General features: G+C 43.8%; 1 protein-coding gene across 2 annotated transcripts in view; it reads left to right on the top strand.

Moving 5' to 3' along the window:
- Nucleotides 1–15,054, top strand: part of ADAMTS18 (ADAM metallopeptidase with thrombospondin type 1 motif 18) — a 154,537-nt gene that overhangs the window by 113,731 nt on the left and 25,752 nt on the right. For both annotated transcript variants that reach the window (XM_062176570.1, XM_062176571.1), the window contains 3 exons: nt 1,834–1,964; nt 3,041–3,164; nt 3,843–4,087. In XM_062176570.1, coding sequence (XP_062032554.1) covers nt 1,834–1,964; nt 3,041–3,164; nt 3,843–4,087 — 500 coding nt within the window. The remainder of the gene's footprint in view (nt 1–1,833; nt 1,965–3,040; nt 3,165–3,842; nt 4,088–15,054) is intronic.

Below are 15,054 nucleotides of genomic sequence, written 5' to 3'. Positions count from 1 at the left end.
GTAAATAGTAAGTTCCCCATTAGTAGAGGCATTCTACTAGAACTGAGTAGTCACCGAGGGAAGATGCTCTCCAGCTCAAAGTTCTTCCACTTCCAGTATCTGAAGGCTGATTTTCTGTAGGCTGCCTGCTCCTGCAGACCAGTGTTTGTCATCGACAGTTCTCTCTCTAAGACTCTTCTGTCCCACTTTTGCTTCCTGGGTTCTCCTTAGCCTATCCCCACATTATGGCTTTGATTTAAAGGGAGTGTTTCTGGAATCTGTTGTGTCATCACCCTTTAAATAGGTTATACATTGGTTATGTCAAGAGAAAGTTAAACACATACATTTGTAACTTGGAAAATGCATTTTGGTTTCCAAGTTTGGTAATTATAGTTTGCACCATGTAAAAAGTGTGCAATTTCATTGGTTCCCTCTTTCAGAAGATGTTTACTGAGCAATTTTTTGGGTTGGGGACAGTTCTAGAAGCACCAGAGAATATGTTGAATCAAACATCATCCCCAGCCTTAAGATCTCACATCCCAGTGTAGGAACACAGAAAAGTTGAGGTCTTCTGGCTCCTCCTCCTCCTGACACGTCAGAAGGGGCCAAGACACCGCTGTAGTGTGGGAAGAACGAGGGATCACGCTCCACAAAGGTGACAGTCTTCGTCCTACAGTAGTGAGCTTGTCTTTTCTTCTTTTTCTGTGTTTCTAATGGATTCCTTCATAAACTTGCCCAGAAATCTATGCTGGAAGCACCAGGCTTTTCCAAACTTGTTAATTCCTGAAGATGATATAGAACAGCGAGTGTGTGTGTGCCTGCCAACTTCTGAATCTCATATGCAGAAATTAGGAAATATTAAATACAGCTGCTATTAAAATTAAAAAAAAAATTTGTAGAGGAGAGAGCAGTGTTTAATCCTCCCACACATCTGCATATCTGAACAACAAGAATTTAGCTTCTTTCACATTTAACTTTTGACTTCGTGCTCTATTGAGGGGTTTTCCGGAAGAGAACTCTGCACACTGTTTACATGTGTGTTGTAAGGCTGTTGTTAAGGATATCGCTCGAGGTCACCCACGTAGGGTCTCATGTGAGAAACGGCATCTGGACTTCCTGGCCAAGAAGAGCTTTTTCTGTTGGAGAAATTGGCAGAGTAACTCCTTTCTGATAACAAGAGCTCTGTAAACCTGACGGATTTCCCTCTCGCCTGGGACACAGTAGGATCTCAGAGACACAGTGGTTCATGGACGCCACTTTGTGAAACTTCAGGATCAGTTTCTCTACGTCCTCTTCCTTTTCATGATGGGTTTTACTCTATATTTTAAGAACATTATTGATGGTTTACCTTAAAATTTCCCCTTATCAGACTGATTAACTGCCAAGTAGCCCATGTCCTAAATCAGGGTCATTGAACGATGGCCCGTAGGGCAAGTCTGACCTTCTTTTAAGAAATAAAATAAAGTTTTATTGAAACACAGCAGCACCCCCTTATGTACATATTGCTGGTGAGTGAGTATAGAACCTACAAGGCCTCCAGTGCTTATGGGGAGGTCGGGAGGGCCTATCTATGCAGCCTGCCAGTCTTGAATGGTGACTGTCACTGGGGATTAGGAAATACATTGTTATGTGTTTGTATGAAATGAGTTTTCTGTGGCGGATTGTCAAATGGGATTTCTGTTTGTGAGGGCCACATGCATATGTGCTGAGATGTTTGCACACATACATGCAAAACAGTGTATCATTCTCCAGTTTGATTATGCTAGGTAACTGTAACCCCTCCTTCCAGCGGTCATCTCACGTTTCCTACAATCTCCTCTTGACTGTGTCCTACCTTGATGTCTTTGCTTCCAGAGGAAGACCGGTGTAAACTGTACTGCAAGGCTGAGAACTTCGAGTTTTTTTTTGCAATGTCCAGCAAGGTGAAAGACGGAACTCCTTGCTCCCCGAACAAAAATGATGTTTGTATTGATGGGATTTGTGAAGTAAGAGAACACTTCTGCTTTGGGGTGCATGGTCGTGCTTGTGTTTCCTCATATCCAGTGTCTCCCCTGAGGAGTGGCGCAGGAGATTCTGCGTAGGTGGCGCAGGGGGAAGGGCAAATATTTAACTGGGATGCGAACCCCTTCTCTAAACTCCCCTCTTGCTGTGTGAACCCCATTCAGTTATTTTAGTTTGTCTTTCACCCCATTTCTGTGATATATCCTGCTTTGCATAGTAGTTATAGGAATTAAGTTAGAATGGAATTAATGGTAAATTTTATTGCATCTTTAAGTACATTCACTGCACCGCTGGAAACTCACCAATGTTTTTTAGAAATACTGCTGTTTGTTTCGGTTATTTTCCCCTTCTCTTTGAGTACTTTCTCTTTCATTTTGATCGTAGACTATTTGATACTTTAAAGTATGTAGATATAAGAGGGTTTTGAATTGTCCAGCTTTTTTCTAAGAAATGTGTTTGTGTATTTGAAAGGCAGAACTACAGAGAGGGGAAAGGGAGAGGGAAAAAAAGATCTTCCATCTGCAAGTTCACTCTCCAGATGGCCACAATGGCTGGAGCTGGGCCAGGTCTAAGCCAGGAGCCATGAACTGCCTCTCGGTCTATCCAGGTCTCTCATGTGGGTGGCCGGAGCCCAAATATTTGAACCATTTTCAGCTGCCTTCCCAGGCATATTAACAGGAAGCTGAATTGAGAGTGGAGTCGCTGAGACTCAAGCTGCCACTCTGATAACGAGATGCCCGCATTGCAAGTGGTGTTTTCACGTTTTTTCATAGACCTGGCCTGAATATGCTCACCTGACGCATGTAGCAGTGGGGATGTTCTATTCTGTTTTCAGAGATGAAGGCCTAACCTTTAGAAAAGTCTTGTAATGGGCCTATTTCTGCATCTAATAATAGGTGAGGCAGTGGTTGAATCCCAAACTCGAGACTGTGCCTTGAATCCTAAAATGTTACTGCCTTCCTAATGGTCTGTGAATACCAAAAAAGCATGTGCCTGTTAGTTCTTGGCCACTGGCTTCTCTAATCTTTACTTTTCTCACTTGTTGTTGTTGTTGTTCCAGCCAGTTGGATGTGATCATGAACTTGGCTCTAAAGCAGTTTCAGATGCATGTGGTGTCTGCAAAGGTGATAATTCGACTTGCAAGTTTTATAAAGGCCTATACCTCAACCAGCATAAAGCAAACGGTGAGATGCTGCTGACTCGCTGTTACCACTGGTGAGATACATCTGTGACGCGAAACGTGGTTGAGCCTCTTACTAGCTCACCTGACAAACTGAGGACGATGGTCTTTGTCACTTGTCTTGGAACAAGGAGGTATAGATGGTTTTAGCATGAGGAGTTTGGGCAGTAGGTTAGGTGAATACCTTCCCACTCTGAGTTATAATTGGCTGTCCAAGTTGTTGTATGCTACAGGTGTGTTCCTGAAATAAAGAAACTTACTATGAAACTTACATGATGTTAAATGAATCGTTGAAGCAATTCTTCAAGCATCTGGAGTAAAAAATCAATTTCAGAGCCATGTTTCTGAGTATCACTATTGAGAATACATTGCTCTGTGTTGCAACAAAGACAGTATTCTTGGATCTTGTGAACTCTGATCCGGAAAGGAGAAGGGTGTATCACCTGTCATCAAAACCGCGCTCAGCAAGTCTTTGGGAAACTACATACATTGTATTCCTCTGGTGTCTCCACCACTTGGAAAATGAAATGATTGTGCAAATGAAATCGTTTGTACCTGGTAAAGAAGGAATGAATGCCAGCTAGGCTCTGCTCTATACAGATGGTCTCTGTACATCTCTGGGCGCTTGCAGTTCATTCTTCGTGCACACAGTATACAGAAATCCTCTCTTCTTTCCCTTTAGAGTATTACCCCGTGGTCATCGTTCCCGCTGGGGCCCGAAGCATCGAAATCCAGGAGCTGCAGATTTCCTCCAGTTACCTTGCCGTTCGAAGCCTCAGTCATAAGTATTACCTCACGGGAAGCTGGAGCATCGACTGGCCCGGAGAGTTCTCCTTCGCGGGGACCACGTTTGAGTATCAGCGCTCCTTTAACCGACCAGAGCGTCTGTATGCTCCGGGACCCACAAATGAGACACTGGTCTTTGAAGTAAGTCCCTTTCATTGGTTGAGTTCCCAATGCTTCCTGCTATGGTTAGAGCGTGACCCCAGCTCGAGCTAGTTTAGGGAACGCCAATTGTCCTGGTCCAGAATCTGTTTCCTAATAGGCTTAGTTTCCAAGTACAGAGAGAAGGCAGCTCACGGTTCCGTTTTTATAAGAGGAGAGGAATCCAGTGACAGCCAAGTGAATAGATTGCTTTTCACATGGAGGTATCAACTTTTCACCATGACATGCGGTTTTTGCAGATGCCCAGGTAGATAATAGGTTTATGTAGATGATCCTAGCTTGTCGGTGTCTGCCATCGGGTAACCCATCGTAGCCATTCATGACATGGGTCAGCTGGCCTGGGAGGAGGATAGTACAACAGCAACAACGCCTGCATGAACCTCTGCAGATCTTTAGTCGTATTAAACCGCCATCATTTTATAGGCTGTAATTTCCCCAGAGAAGAAGAAAAAAAAAAAACAAAAACCAACTAACTTAGCTGCCTGTGTATTTGCGAGACTGTGTGTTCATTTCCCTTCGTGTTAAGTCTCTAGGTTGGTTTCTGTTCCTCTTTGTAAGTTGGGGCTGTTTGCTCATGCGGCACAGTGATTTGTATCCTGTGTGTAGAAATTACAGGCATTTGCACAGACACTGCACTGGCTACCAGTCTTTGAGCTTCAATTCTTTACCTGCAAAATTAGGACACCAAAGTTTCCTCACTTACTTGCCAGAAAAATGAGAGATTAAGTGTGCAAAAAGGCTGAGATACTTGCCTAACTCATACCACTAGGAAAAAGCAGAGGTGAACTTGAGGCCAAAGCTTCGCTGTTCAATGGGGTGATATCTGTTCTCAGTATGAGGCCTACTCTCTGCTCTCAGCAAATAAAGAAAACAAGATGCATGCAACAGTTACAGTTATTCAGACTGAAATACAGTAAGTCTTCCTATGTTTAGCATTGCCAATTGTATACATTAGGTTTATCATTATTATTATTATTATTATTATTATTATTATTTGAAAAGTAGGATCACAGAGAGAGATCCTCCATCTGTTTGTTACTCCCCAAATGGCCACAACAGCCAGGGCTGGGCCGGATGAATCCAGGAGCCAGGAACTCCATCCCGGTCTCCCACCTAAGTGCAAGAGCCCAAGTAGTTGGACTGATTTCCACTGCTTTCCTAGGCTCATCAGCAGGAAGCTAGATTGGAAGTGGAGCATCTGGGACTCCAACTGGTGCCCATATGGGATGCTGGCTATTCAGGCTGTGTCTCAACCTGCTGTGTCACATAGCTAAACACCATTAGTTGTTTTTTTTTTTTAATTTATTTAATTAATTGCAAGGCAAAATTAGAGACAGAACAAGAGATAGTTAAAGAGAGAGAGAGAGAGAGAGAGAGAGAATATCAATCTTCCATCCACTGGCTGATTCTCCAAATGGCCAGACAGCCAAGACTGGGCCAGACTGAATCCAGGAGCCAGAAACTCTATCTGGGTCTCCTATGCATATGGCAGGGACTCAAGTACTTGAGTCATCTTCTGCTGCTTTCCCAGGTGCATTAGCCGGGAGCTAGATCAGAAGTAGAGAGGCCAGTACCGTAACCAGTGCTTTGATAAAGGAGGCCTGTGACACAGTGGCAGCCTAATCCACTGTGCCACAATGCTGGCCCCTTGTCTGTTGATTTTGCTTAAAATTCTTTCTTTCTGTCTTACATATATTGATTAATTCACGTAAAGCCATGTGTGTTCACTACGTTCTGGATGCTAAGCAAGGGGACACTGTGTGTGTAACTGAGGCGTGTGGCATTCTGTGTCTTCAGTCTTAACAGGGACTGTTGCTCAGATGTGTAATTAATTAAACAACGTTCAGAGACATGTATTTTGTTGGATGAAACTGAAGCACTCAATTTATTTTCTTCTCCGGTCCCATGCGCGGGGCACTGAACAAATACCATGCTACTGTGATACTTGTGATGACCTTTTGCAGCTCCTGACATTGCAGTAGAAATGAACTTCCCTTAGTGTGTGTGAAGGAGTGTGGAGTCCCTGTGTGTTGAGTTACTTGGGGTAAATTTAGATGACATCTTAAAGTTTCCCTAATGGATTCTTAGACTTGCCAGAACTTTAGAAAGAGAAGTGAAAATACACAGGCGTTCTATTGTGTTCCACACTGACAGTAAATTAGGTATACAGTTAAGGATAAAAAATCCCCCTGCTATTATCAAATTTAGAGTGTTGGAGGGTACAGTGTAGCATTACACAAATACGTATTGAATTATAGATTGTGGTAAGTTCTTTGGAGGAAAACAACTGTAAATTAAGAACAGAGAAGGAGGTCATGTGTAGACTACTGGGTTGGTGAAGAATTCTCAGAGGAGCCCCATCTGGGGTGAAACTTAACATGTGAGAAGAACCAGCAAGGCGAGGAATAGCAGATACGCAGGTAAAGGAAGCAGCCATGGAAGATCTCATGCTGAGAATGAACTACAAAGAAAAGGTCCTATCTAGCTGTAGAATGGTGAGGAATGGGTATAACGGGGTGTGAGATGGGTGTAATAGGGATAACAGGCAAGAGATACATCACCTGTGGTAAGGAGTTTGGATTTCATGCTAAGAACAGCCTCAGGGTTTTAAGAAAGTGAATGTTCTGAAAACTCGCTCTGGCTGCTAAGTAGGTAAGGGATGACAAGGACAAGAAGTGAATAGGGGAATTGGAACATGGTTCTGCTAGAACCGCAGGTCCGCAGTGATAGGAGCGGAAATTGGCGTGGTGACTGTGAAGGAGACGGAAGTGGAGAGTGGGAAGTTGTTAGGGACCTTACTGATGGTGTCTGAGGGAGAAGGACACCCTGAGGAAGAGTCTCCAGCTATGATCTGACCACTAGAATCATCTTGGGAATAATTGGAAATAGCCATAGGAGTGGGGAAAAATACCACTTAAATCCCTTTGTATTAAGATGCATCTTGGAAATTCATGGGTATCTATTGAATATGTGTTTAAAATGTCTCAAAAAAAAACCCAACACACTTAGAGTGTATGATGGAAGTTGATGGAAACATCTAACCACATAGCGGTCTGTCGTTTGCTCACTGAATACAGCCCTGAAGTCCAAGTTCTATTTGCTAAGCTGCCTGTTGGGAGTAGCCAAAGAGTTGCCTATCAAGAATATGGGCCGGCGCTGTGGCTCAACAGGCTAATCCTCCGCCTAGCGGCGCCAGCACACCAGGTTCTAGTCCCAGTCGGGGCGCCGGATTCTGTCCCGGCTGCCCCTCTTCCAGGCCAGCTCTCTGCTGTGGCCAGGGAGTGCAGTGGAGGATGGCCCAAGTGCTTGGGCCCTGCACCCCATGGGAGACCAGGAGAAGCACCTGGCTCCTCCCTTCGGAACAGCACGGTGCGCCAGCTGCAGTGTGCCAGCGGCGGCGGCCATTGGAGGGTGAACCAACAGCACAAGGAAGACCTTTCTCTCTGTCTGTCTCTCTCACTGTCCACTCTGCCTGTCAAAAATTAAAAAAAAAAAAAATATATGCCTTGACGAGAACAGTTGAACCTGGGTTAATAGCACCAATAAAAAGTTACCCACCCCTGGTGTGGACAGGTGTGCTTATGGCTGGAAACAGGACTCTCACAGGTGTTAGAGAATTGTGTGTGGGAGCATAGCTCCTCCTGCCTTGATTTGTCGTTTGTTTCTGCCCTGTCCCTGAGCAGCTACAGATAGAAGAAAGAGATGTCCTTGTTTATGGCAATGGGAATGTCAGCATAGCTGTTTTGTACATTATTGCCATATGTTTCCTTCCAGATTTTAAGGTGTTTAAAATTCCTGTCAGAATCCCATACTCAGAAGCTATACAAGTTCATTTTAGGGTGTGCTTACCAGGTTTCCCCTTGGAGGGAACCAGAGAAACCTATTAATCATCAGTGTCACGGTTGCAAGATCATGCAGTATTTTCTTCCAATTTTAAAAGCTCAGCACTTTCTAGCAGGTTAAGGGGCTGTGTGTAGGTGGTAGAGAGGGTTTCTTCTAGGCCCCAGTGGTACAGAATGACAGACCCCTCGTCACATCATGGTTAGCGAGTAGCACCAGCCTTCAGCATTTACAAGGAAGATGCACAGAAGACAACAGAAAAGGAATCAGACACAACGTCACACGAAAGGTGTTTCCACCACGCATGGTGTGGTCAAGGGTGCAGACATGTAATTCGTTACACCAGTTTCTGGATCTCTGTGTTTCCTAGTGTTCATTTCTGTAAAACAAGCCAACAGTACTCACTGTTAGGACTGTTAGAGAGATATTAAGATAATTTCAGTGCTTACAAAGTACTTAACATAGAATGTTACTGTCATTATTTTGCCTCCTCAAATGGGGAGAGTGTGTATTCTTTAATTAAACATTTTTCCATAGATAGCAGATTTTTCACCAGGGGCCACATCTAGCTCCCAGAGCTGCATAATATTACAACAAAACAGGGCCATGTGTTAATAGCAGATAGTTTTTTACTTTTTTATAAAAATTTGCACTTTTAAATCTCTTAAGGAAAAAGAAATTTTGACCCCATAGATGTTTGAGTTTGTAACCAGGCTCACAGACCTCGCTCAAGAGTGAATGTCCCATTATGCCCCAGTATTGAAGTGGAAGGTCCCAACCCTGTGTCAGTGATGGAAAAATCCCTCAGGGACCTCACAACGCCTGTGTGATGGAGGTGCTCACTAGCGGTGTTCCTCTGACCCTCTCAGTTCTTGCATTTAGAGGAAAAGACTAGGAGTTCTAAATCGAATTGAACTAAAGCCAAGATACTTTGAAATTGAACAAGGCAACTAGCCCTTGAAATTTTAATTAACCCAAGCTATAGGAGTTAGTTCTCTGGTTACTGGGTGTCTTCCCTCCCTCCCTCCCTCCCTCCCATCTGTTTCTTTTCCATGAAGTGTCTGAGCAGCAAACTTCCTTTCTTAGGAGAGATATTGGGTTCTTTATTTTTTTTTAAAAGATTTATGATTTGAAAGGCAGAGTTACAGAGGAAGAGGGAGAAACAGATCTTCCATTTACTGGTTCTCTTCCCAAAATGGCCACAATAGCTAGAGCTGGGCCTCTTTGAAGCCAGGAGCCAGGAGCTTCTTCCGGGTCTCCCGTGTGGGTTCAGGGGCCCAAGCATTTGGGTCATCTTCTGTTGCTTTCTTAGGAGCATTACCTGGGAGCCAGATCGGGACTGGAGCAGTCAGGTCTTGCAGCAGCAGTCATATATGGAGCTGGCACCGCAGGCAGCGGCTTTACCTCCTACGCCACAGTGAGGTATTGCGTTCTGAGCATCCCAGTGACTTCATCCGTTTTGCTGAGAGTCCGTTGATCCGTATCTAAGCAAATGTACACAGACCAGGTTCCATGGCTGGACAAATAAAATTCAGGTATTGGAGTTGGATGGCTCTCAGCTTCTGCCGAGGAGTCAGAACAAAGTACATATCATTCCTGAGGAGAAATAACATTTTAAAAAAAGATTTATTTATTTATTTGAAAGGCAGAGCCACGTAGAGGCAGAAACAGCGGCAGTGGCAGAGAGAAAGAGAGGTCTTTCATCCACTGGTTCACTCCCCAAATGGCCGCTCTTGCCAGAGCTGGGCCAGTCTGTAGCCAAGAGCCAGGAGTTTCTTCCATGTCTCCCACATAGGTGCAGGGGCCCAAGGACTCAGGCCATCCTCCACTGCCCTCCCAGGCCATCACAGAGAGCTGGATCGGAAGTGGAGCAGCCAGGATCTGAACCGGCGCCCACGTGCGATGCCAGCACTGCAGGCGGTGGCCCCACCTGCTACCCCACAGCACCAGCCCCTGAGAAATAACTTTTCTGTGACTTCATGACAAGCAACCATTTCTGTGTTGTTGTTTCTCTCCCCAGTTTTGTTCATAAACTAGACTGTCCCACCAGGTTGTCATAGTCTTGTTTGTAATTTAAGCCTTTGTTCTTAAACATAAATGATGTGCAGGAAAACCACAACAAAGAGAAACACAAGAGATGATGGAAAGTGCAAGCAGGATGACGGGGCCCTTACTTTGATATCTAACACCTGGAGTCTCCACTACTGTCTGCGTTGGTCAGATTCGCCAGACAGTTGACAGGCTGTCACCAGGCATCGTATCAGCTCCAAGCTGAGCCTTCTTCGGGCTTTCTTGAATCTAGGCAGAGCTCCCCAGCTCGCTCACCTGCATTTTTTAGCCCTGACAGAAACTGAACCTTTGGATTGCTCACCAAGAACAAGGCGCTCCCAATATTTTGAAGTGGTTTTTGAGAGATGGGAAGGATGACCTCAGTGGGAAATGGAGTTTTCTAAAATTGGTCAGTTCGGGTCATCACTATCTCTTTGTAAAGACAACTCCTTAAACAAAATAATAATTATAATGATGATAATATGTAAGGGGAAATCATGAGTAGGTACAAATGAAATCATAGGAACATAAGGCAATCCCCGGCTTCCACTGGCCACGTGTAATATGTTCTTAAATAATTTTTTTTTTTGACAGGCAGAGTGGACAGTGAGAGAGAGAGACAGAGAGAAAGGTCTTCCTTTTGCCGTTGGTTCACCTTCCAATGGCCGCTGCAGCCAGCGCGCTGCAGCTGGCGCACCGTGCTGATCCGAAGCCAGGAGCCAGGTGCTTATCCTGGTCTTTCATGGGGTGCAGGGCCCAAGGACTTGGGCCATCCTCCACTGCACTCCCGGGCCACAGCAGAGAGCTGGCCTGGAAGAGGGGCAACTGGGAGAGAATCCGGCGCCCCAACCGGAACTAGAACCCAGTGCGCTGGCAACGCAAGGCGGAGGATTAGCCTATTGAGCCGAGGCACCAGCCTTAAATAATTTCTTTACTTTGTAAGGAGAATAAGAAATCAAGTAAACTCTGTAGGAGAACAAAATTATAGTTTCACCATGTTGGAGAAAGATCACGCTTCCTTGGTTTCTGTCTGCTGAAATCTTGCTTTATGTACTTGCATTTTCCCTAAAGATTCATTGATGGCTTATATTAATGCCCGGGGAATGTGCCCTATCTGAGAATAATCGTGGTGCAAATTTAGGATTGATTAGACTTGCCTTGCTTGTCTTTCTAAGGGAGTTACAGTTTCATTCAAAACTTTCAAATATGTTTGAATCCAGCAAAGAGATGAAATCCAGTGATACAGTATTCTATCTATTTTATCTTTTAAAAGAATTTGGGTTAGTGCCTTTTATATTTAAATTTATTCTCAGGAGAACATCATCAGATTGCTGGTCATTTTTAATCACACATTAACATCTCCCCAACATTGATGGAACAGAGTTATTGTAAAAACTTAAAATTACAATAAGTAGTAAATTACATTTTCCCAAAGCTAGAATGTATACTGATAGCCAAGTGATCCCTGGTTGTATCCTTTAAAGGGAGTTAAAGAGAGTTCATGTGCCTTTCCATACGACAACTATGGATTGAACTGAAATGAACACTTTTGGAGCCAAAAATATGTTCACTTCAATATAAAAATGTTGACTGTGTTTTACAGTCCTGTGGGATGCTGAAATCAGAGTGTGGGAAACAGCTTAAATGAAGAGCGCTGTTCCGTCCACAGAAAGTGTAGGCCTGTGAACTAAAGCGCTTTGTCTTTTGGCCACTGAATGTTACTGCATGATTTCAGATTTCCTAGACAAGGATGGAAAATCTGGCCGAAGGGTAGTTTGGCCAAAAGACATGAAGATGGCTGCATGAGAAATGGAGGCAGTATGATGCAACATCACACACACACACACACACACATACAAATCCCTCCCCCCATAAGCCGTGATCCTCTTCTTCAACCACTTGGGCATGCGTTGATTCTTAAAGTGAATCTCTTCTGTTTGCACCTTCTCAGTGTCTGATTAAAACAAACAAAAAGTAAACCTTTTTTGGGTACTGCTGCAGTGCCAGTTGTGAGCTAGATACAGGAGATGCGAAGCATAAATTAAAACATGAATCATGTCAGCAAGACTGTACAGGGTCAGGTCTTGAACGATTGTCAAGAGCAGGCAGTGATACGTGTAGCCCGCTCTTCTTGGAAGCCCCCAGGGTTAAACAGAGACCATGGGTCTGAGAGGTCGGTGATCAGGGCTGCTCTGCTACTATATGATTTTGGATCAATCACTTAAATTATGTGGGCCTCAGTTTCCTCACTGGGGAAATGATTTCCCCGGGCTGAGCTAATGTCTTCCACCGTTGGCTCCAGCACTGTCCTGAGATGCTGTTTATGGCCCCAGAAACCCTCTGTCACCCCATGACTTACTCAGCTTTGTAGATGGCATCAAATGTAGAACATCATAGAATGCTCCTTAGGAAAAAAAAAAAATTGAAAGAGTGACATCCAATGGTAAAATTCATTCAAAAATGTGCTTTCAAAGCACGAACTCTTACATGGAGGCAGAAGATAAAGCCGATGAAAGCAGAGCTCTCTCTCACCGAAGTCACAGCAAAGGGAACCCAGGCCAACCTCTCCTGACCCCATTTCAACCTTTAAATCCTCAGAGGAGCCCCCAGCGGCTGGAGGACAAGTTTAAAAAAAAAAAAAAAATCCAAAAACCACTGTATCTGATCATCTCTTAAGGCTGGCCTTAGAACCACAGTTTCCAGTGAAGTGCAGTGAGCAGCATTTACATGAGCAAAACTTGATCTCCTAAAATGCATTTGCGGAACCCATATGTTTCCTCAAGTGCTTGCTTTCCCCTGAGGGAGTAATTTACACAGAGGCATTCTCCGATGCCTTAGTTCATGGAAGACTCACCTCAGTCTGGGAGAGCAGCACTTTGCCCTCCCAGGGCGGTGGACTTGGCAGATCCTTCCAGCACTTGTGAGTGTTCCCTGCTGCAAGGCAGGAGTAACCCAGTCCTGGGAATAACTGGCTGCTGTCAGTTAACCCCGAGAAATCAGTGCATGGCCTGATACCAAATAAAAGTGTCCTCTGCTTCTGGTTATCTTTATATGTCAGAACTTTATAGAATGCCTTCATGGGAGGCTCAAGGTTTCAAGTAAATGGAAAACAGACCTTGCATTTTTATCACTCAGCCATGAGTCAGCCTCCTTTTTAAGTGCAGTCTCTCTTACAGACCTTCTCCTTGGCTCCGGATAGCTTCAGCATTTGCAGCAGGTGGATGTCAGTTTCAACACTGCTGGCCTGTTGATTTCCTCCTTGGCCAGGGGCAACTCCTAGGGGTAATCAAGGATTTTTAGGATTGTCTTAGGCCTCAAATCTTCAGGCATTCTTTAAGTCCATCGATCAGGTCTTTATTTTGACATATGTGCACTCTCACACGTACCCGTAAATGACTTGGAGAAAAAGAGCTAATTTTCATGACCATGTATTATGTTTCTTGCTGCCCTGGAGGATAAAAGCTGCTAATGTACACGGACCCCCTGACACAAAAAGAAAGAAATATTGATTTGGCAATCACAGACTTCCTGAGGTCACTACAGATGCAGTTGTTATAAAACTAGTAATTTCCATGTATTTCAAGTTACTCCCTACCACCTAAAGCTGGCATAAAAACTAAGGAGTCTCTCATTGTACCTATTAGTAACTGGGAAGGTTAAAAGCCAGCTTATATTTCAGTAATGTTTAAGATATTATGAAAAGAGACAAACTGAACTAGTTCTGTATCCATAGATAGCTGAATATGCTGTGTGTGTGTGTGTGTGTGTGTGATATAAAGAATTTGGAAGTGACAAGGTGAAAACTAAAGATCAGGGTGAAATTTATAAATAATTTTGTTGAGAAACATCAATTTCATCTGACATAGATGAATAGGACACTTCAAAAATGCCTGGAAATGGCATTAAGACTAAGTTTATTTTGGTGCAAAGAAGAAATCTATGCCTACAATGGGTCTTCACTATTCATAGAAAGTACGTATTTTGAAGAAACTCTGCATGGACTTCAAAAAAGAAAAGTTTACACCAAAGTAAACTGAACTTAATTACATTTTCCCACAATTTTTACATTTTTTATTATAAAGAATAAATTTTATGCATTCCGTAGGTACTTTCAAGAAAACACTTCCCTCATTCCCCTGCTTCCCCTCTAATCACCCACCCTCTCCTCTTCATCAGTTTTTGCAGACATAATTTTAATCCATTCTGTATTCACAGACTTAATTTACCACTAATCATAAAATTCAACGAGTGAAAAGTGGGAAGACCACAGTTCTACAGGAGTATAAACAAGGGCTAAAAACAGCAGTCATAGCACAAAATGTTCATTGCATCCCTATAGACGTTTTTGATTCTATATTAACTGTCTTTTTGAGACTGGCATATTTCACTGAGCATAATGGTTTCTGGTTGCATCCATTTTGTTGCACAAGACAGGATTTCATTCTCTTATGGCTGCATAGTACTCCATAGTGTATATATGCCCCATTTTCTTTACCCAGTCATCCGCTGATGGACATCTGGGCTGATTGCACATCTTAGCTGTTGTGAGTTGAGCCCCAGGAAGCATGAGAAAGTGAGTAGCTCTTGAAGCTGCTGACTGCAGTTCCTCTGGGTAATTCCCCAGGAGTGGGATGGCTCGGTCAAAGGTGGTTGAAGCTCCGTCGTCTATGAAGTTCTTTCTGATGATGGCTGAAAACGCAGTGTTTTTCCATTGTAAAGTTGAGATGTAGGTAATAGAAATCTAGGGTCACTGGCTTTGTTCTTTGTTTCAGAACGGTGGAAAAGGCTTGCCTACTGTATTATCGTAAGAAGTCTTGGCAATGGAGGTTAAAACGTAGAGATTGGTTTTTGCTAAGATGTGCACTTAGGAAGTGCTAAGTTCTTTAGAAGGGACTACAGATGACCTTTTCCTGGTAGGTCTTGCCTTCCCTCTGCTGCTGCTGCTGCTGCTGCTGCTATTCATTCTGTCTGCCTGCCCCTCTCTCTCTCTCTCCCTCTCTCTCTCTCACACACACACACACACACACACACCTGTGTGCGCACACACCACATGAGTCATC

The sequence above is a fragment of the Lepus europaeus genome, chromosome 19 (assembly GCF_033115175.1).
Source record: "Lepus europaeus isolate LE1 chromosome 19, mLepTim1.pri, whole genome shotgun sequence".
NCBI lineage: Eukaryota > Metazoa > Chordata > Mammalia > Lagomorpha > Leporidae > Lepus > Lepus europaeus.
The sequence above is the reverse complement of the archived record's forward strand: the minus strand, read 5'-3'. Positions and strand labels throughout refer to the sequence as shown.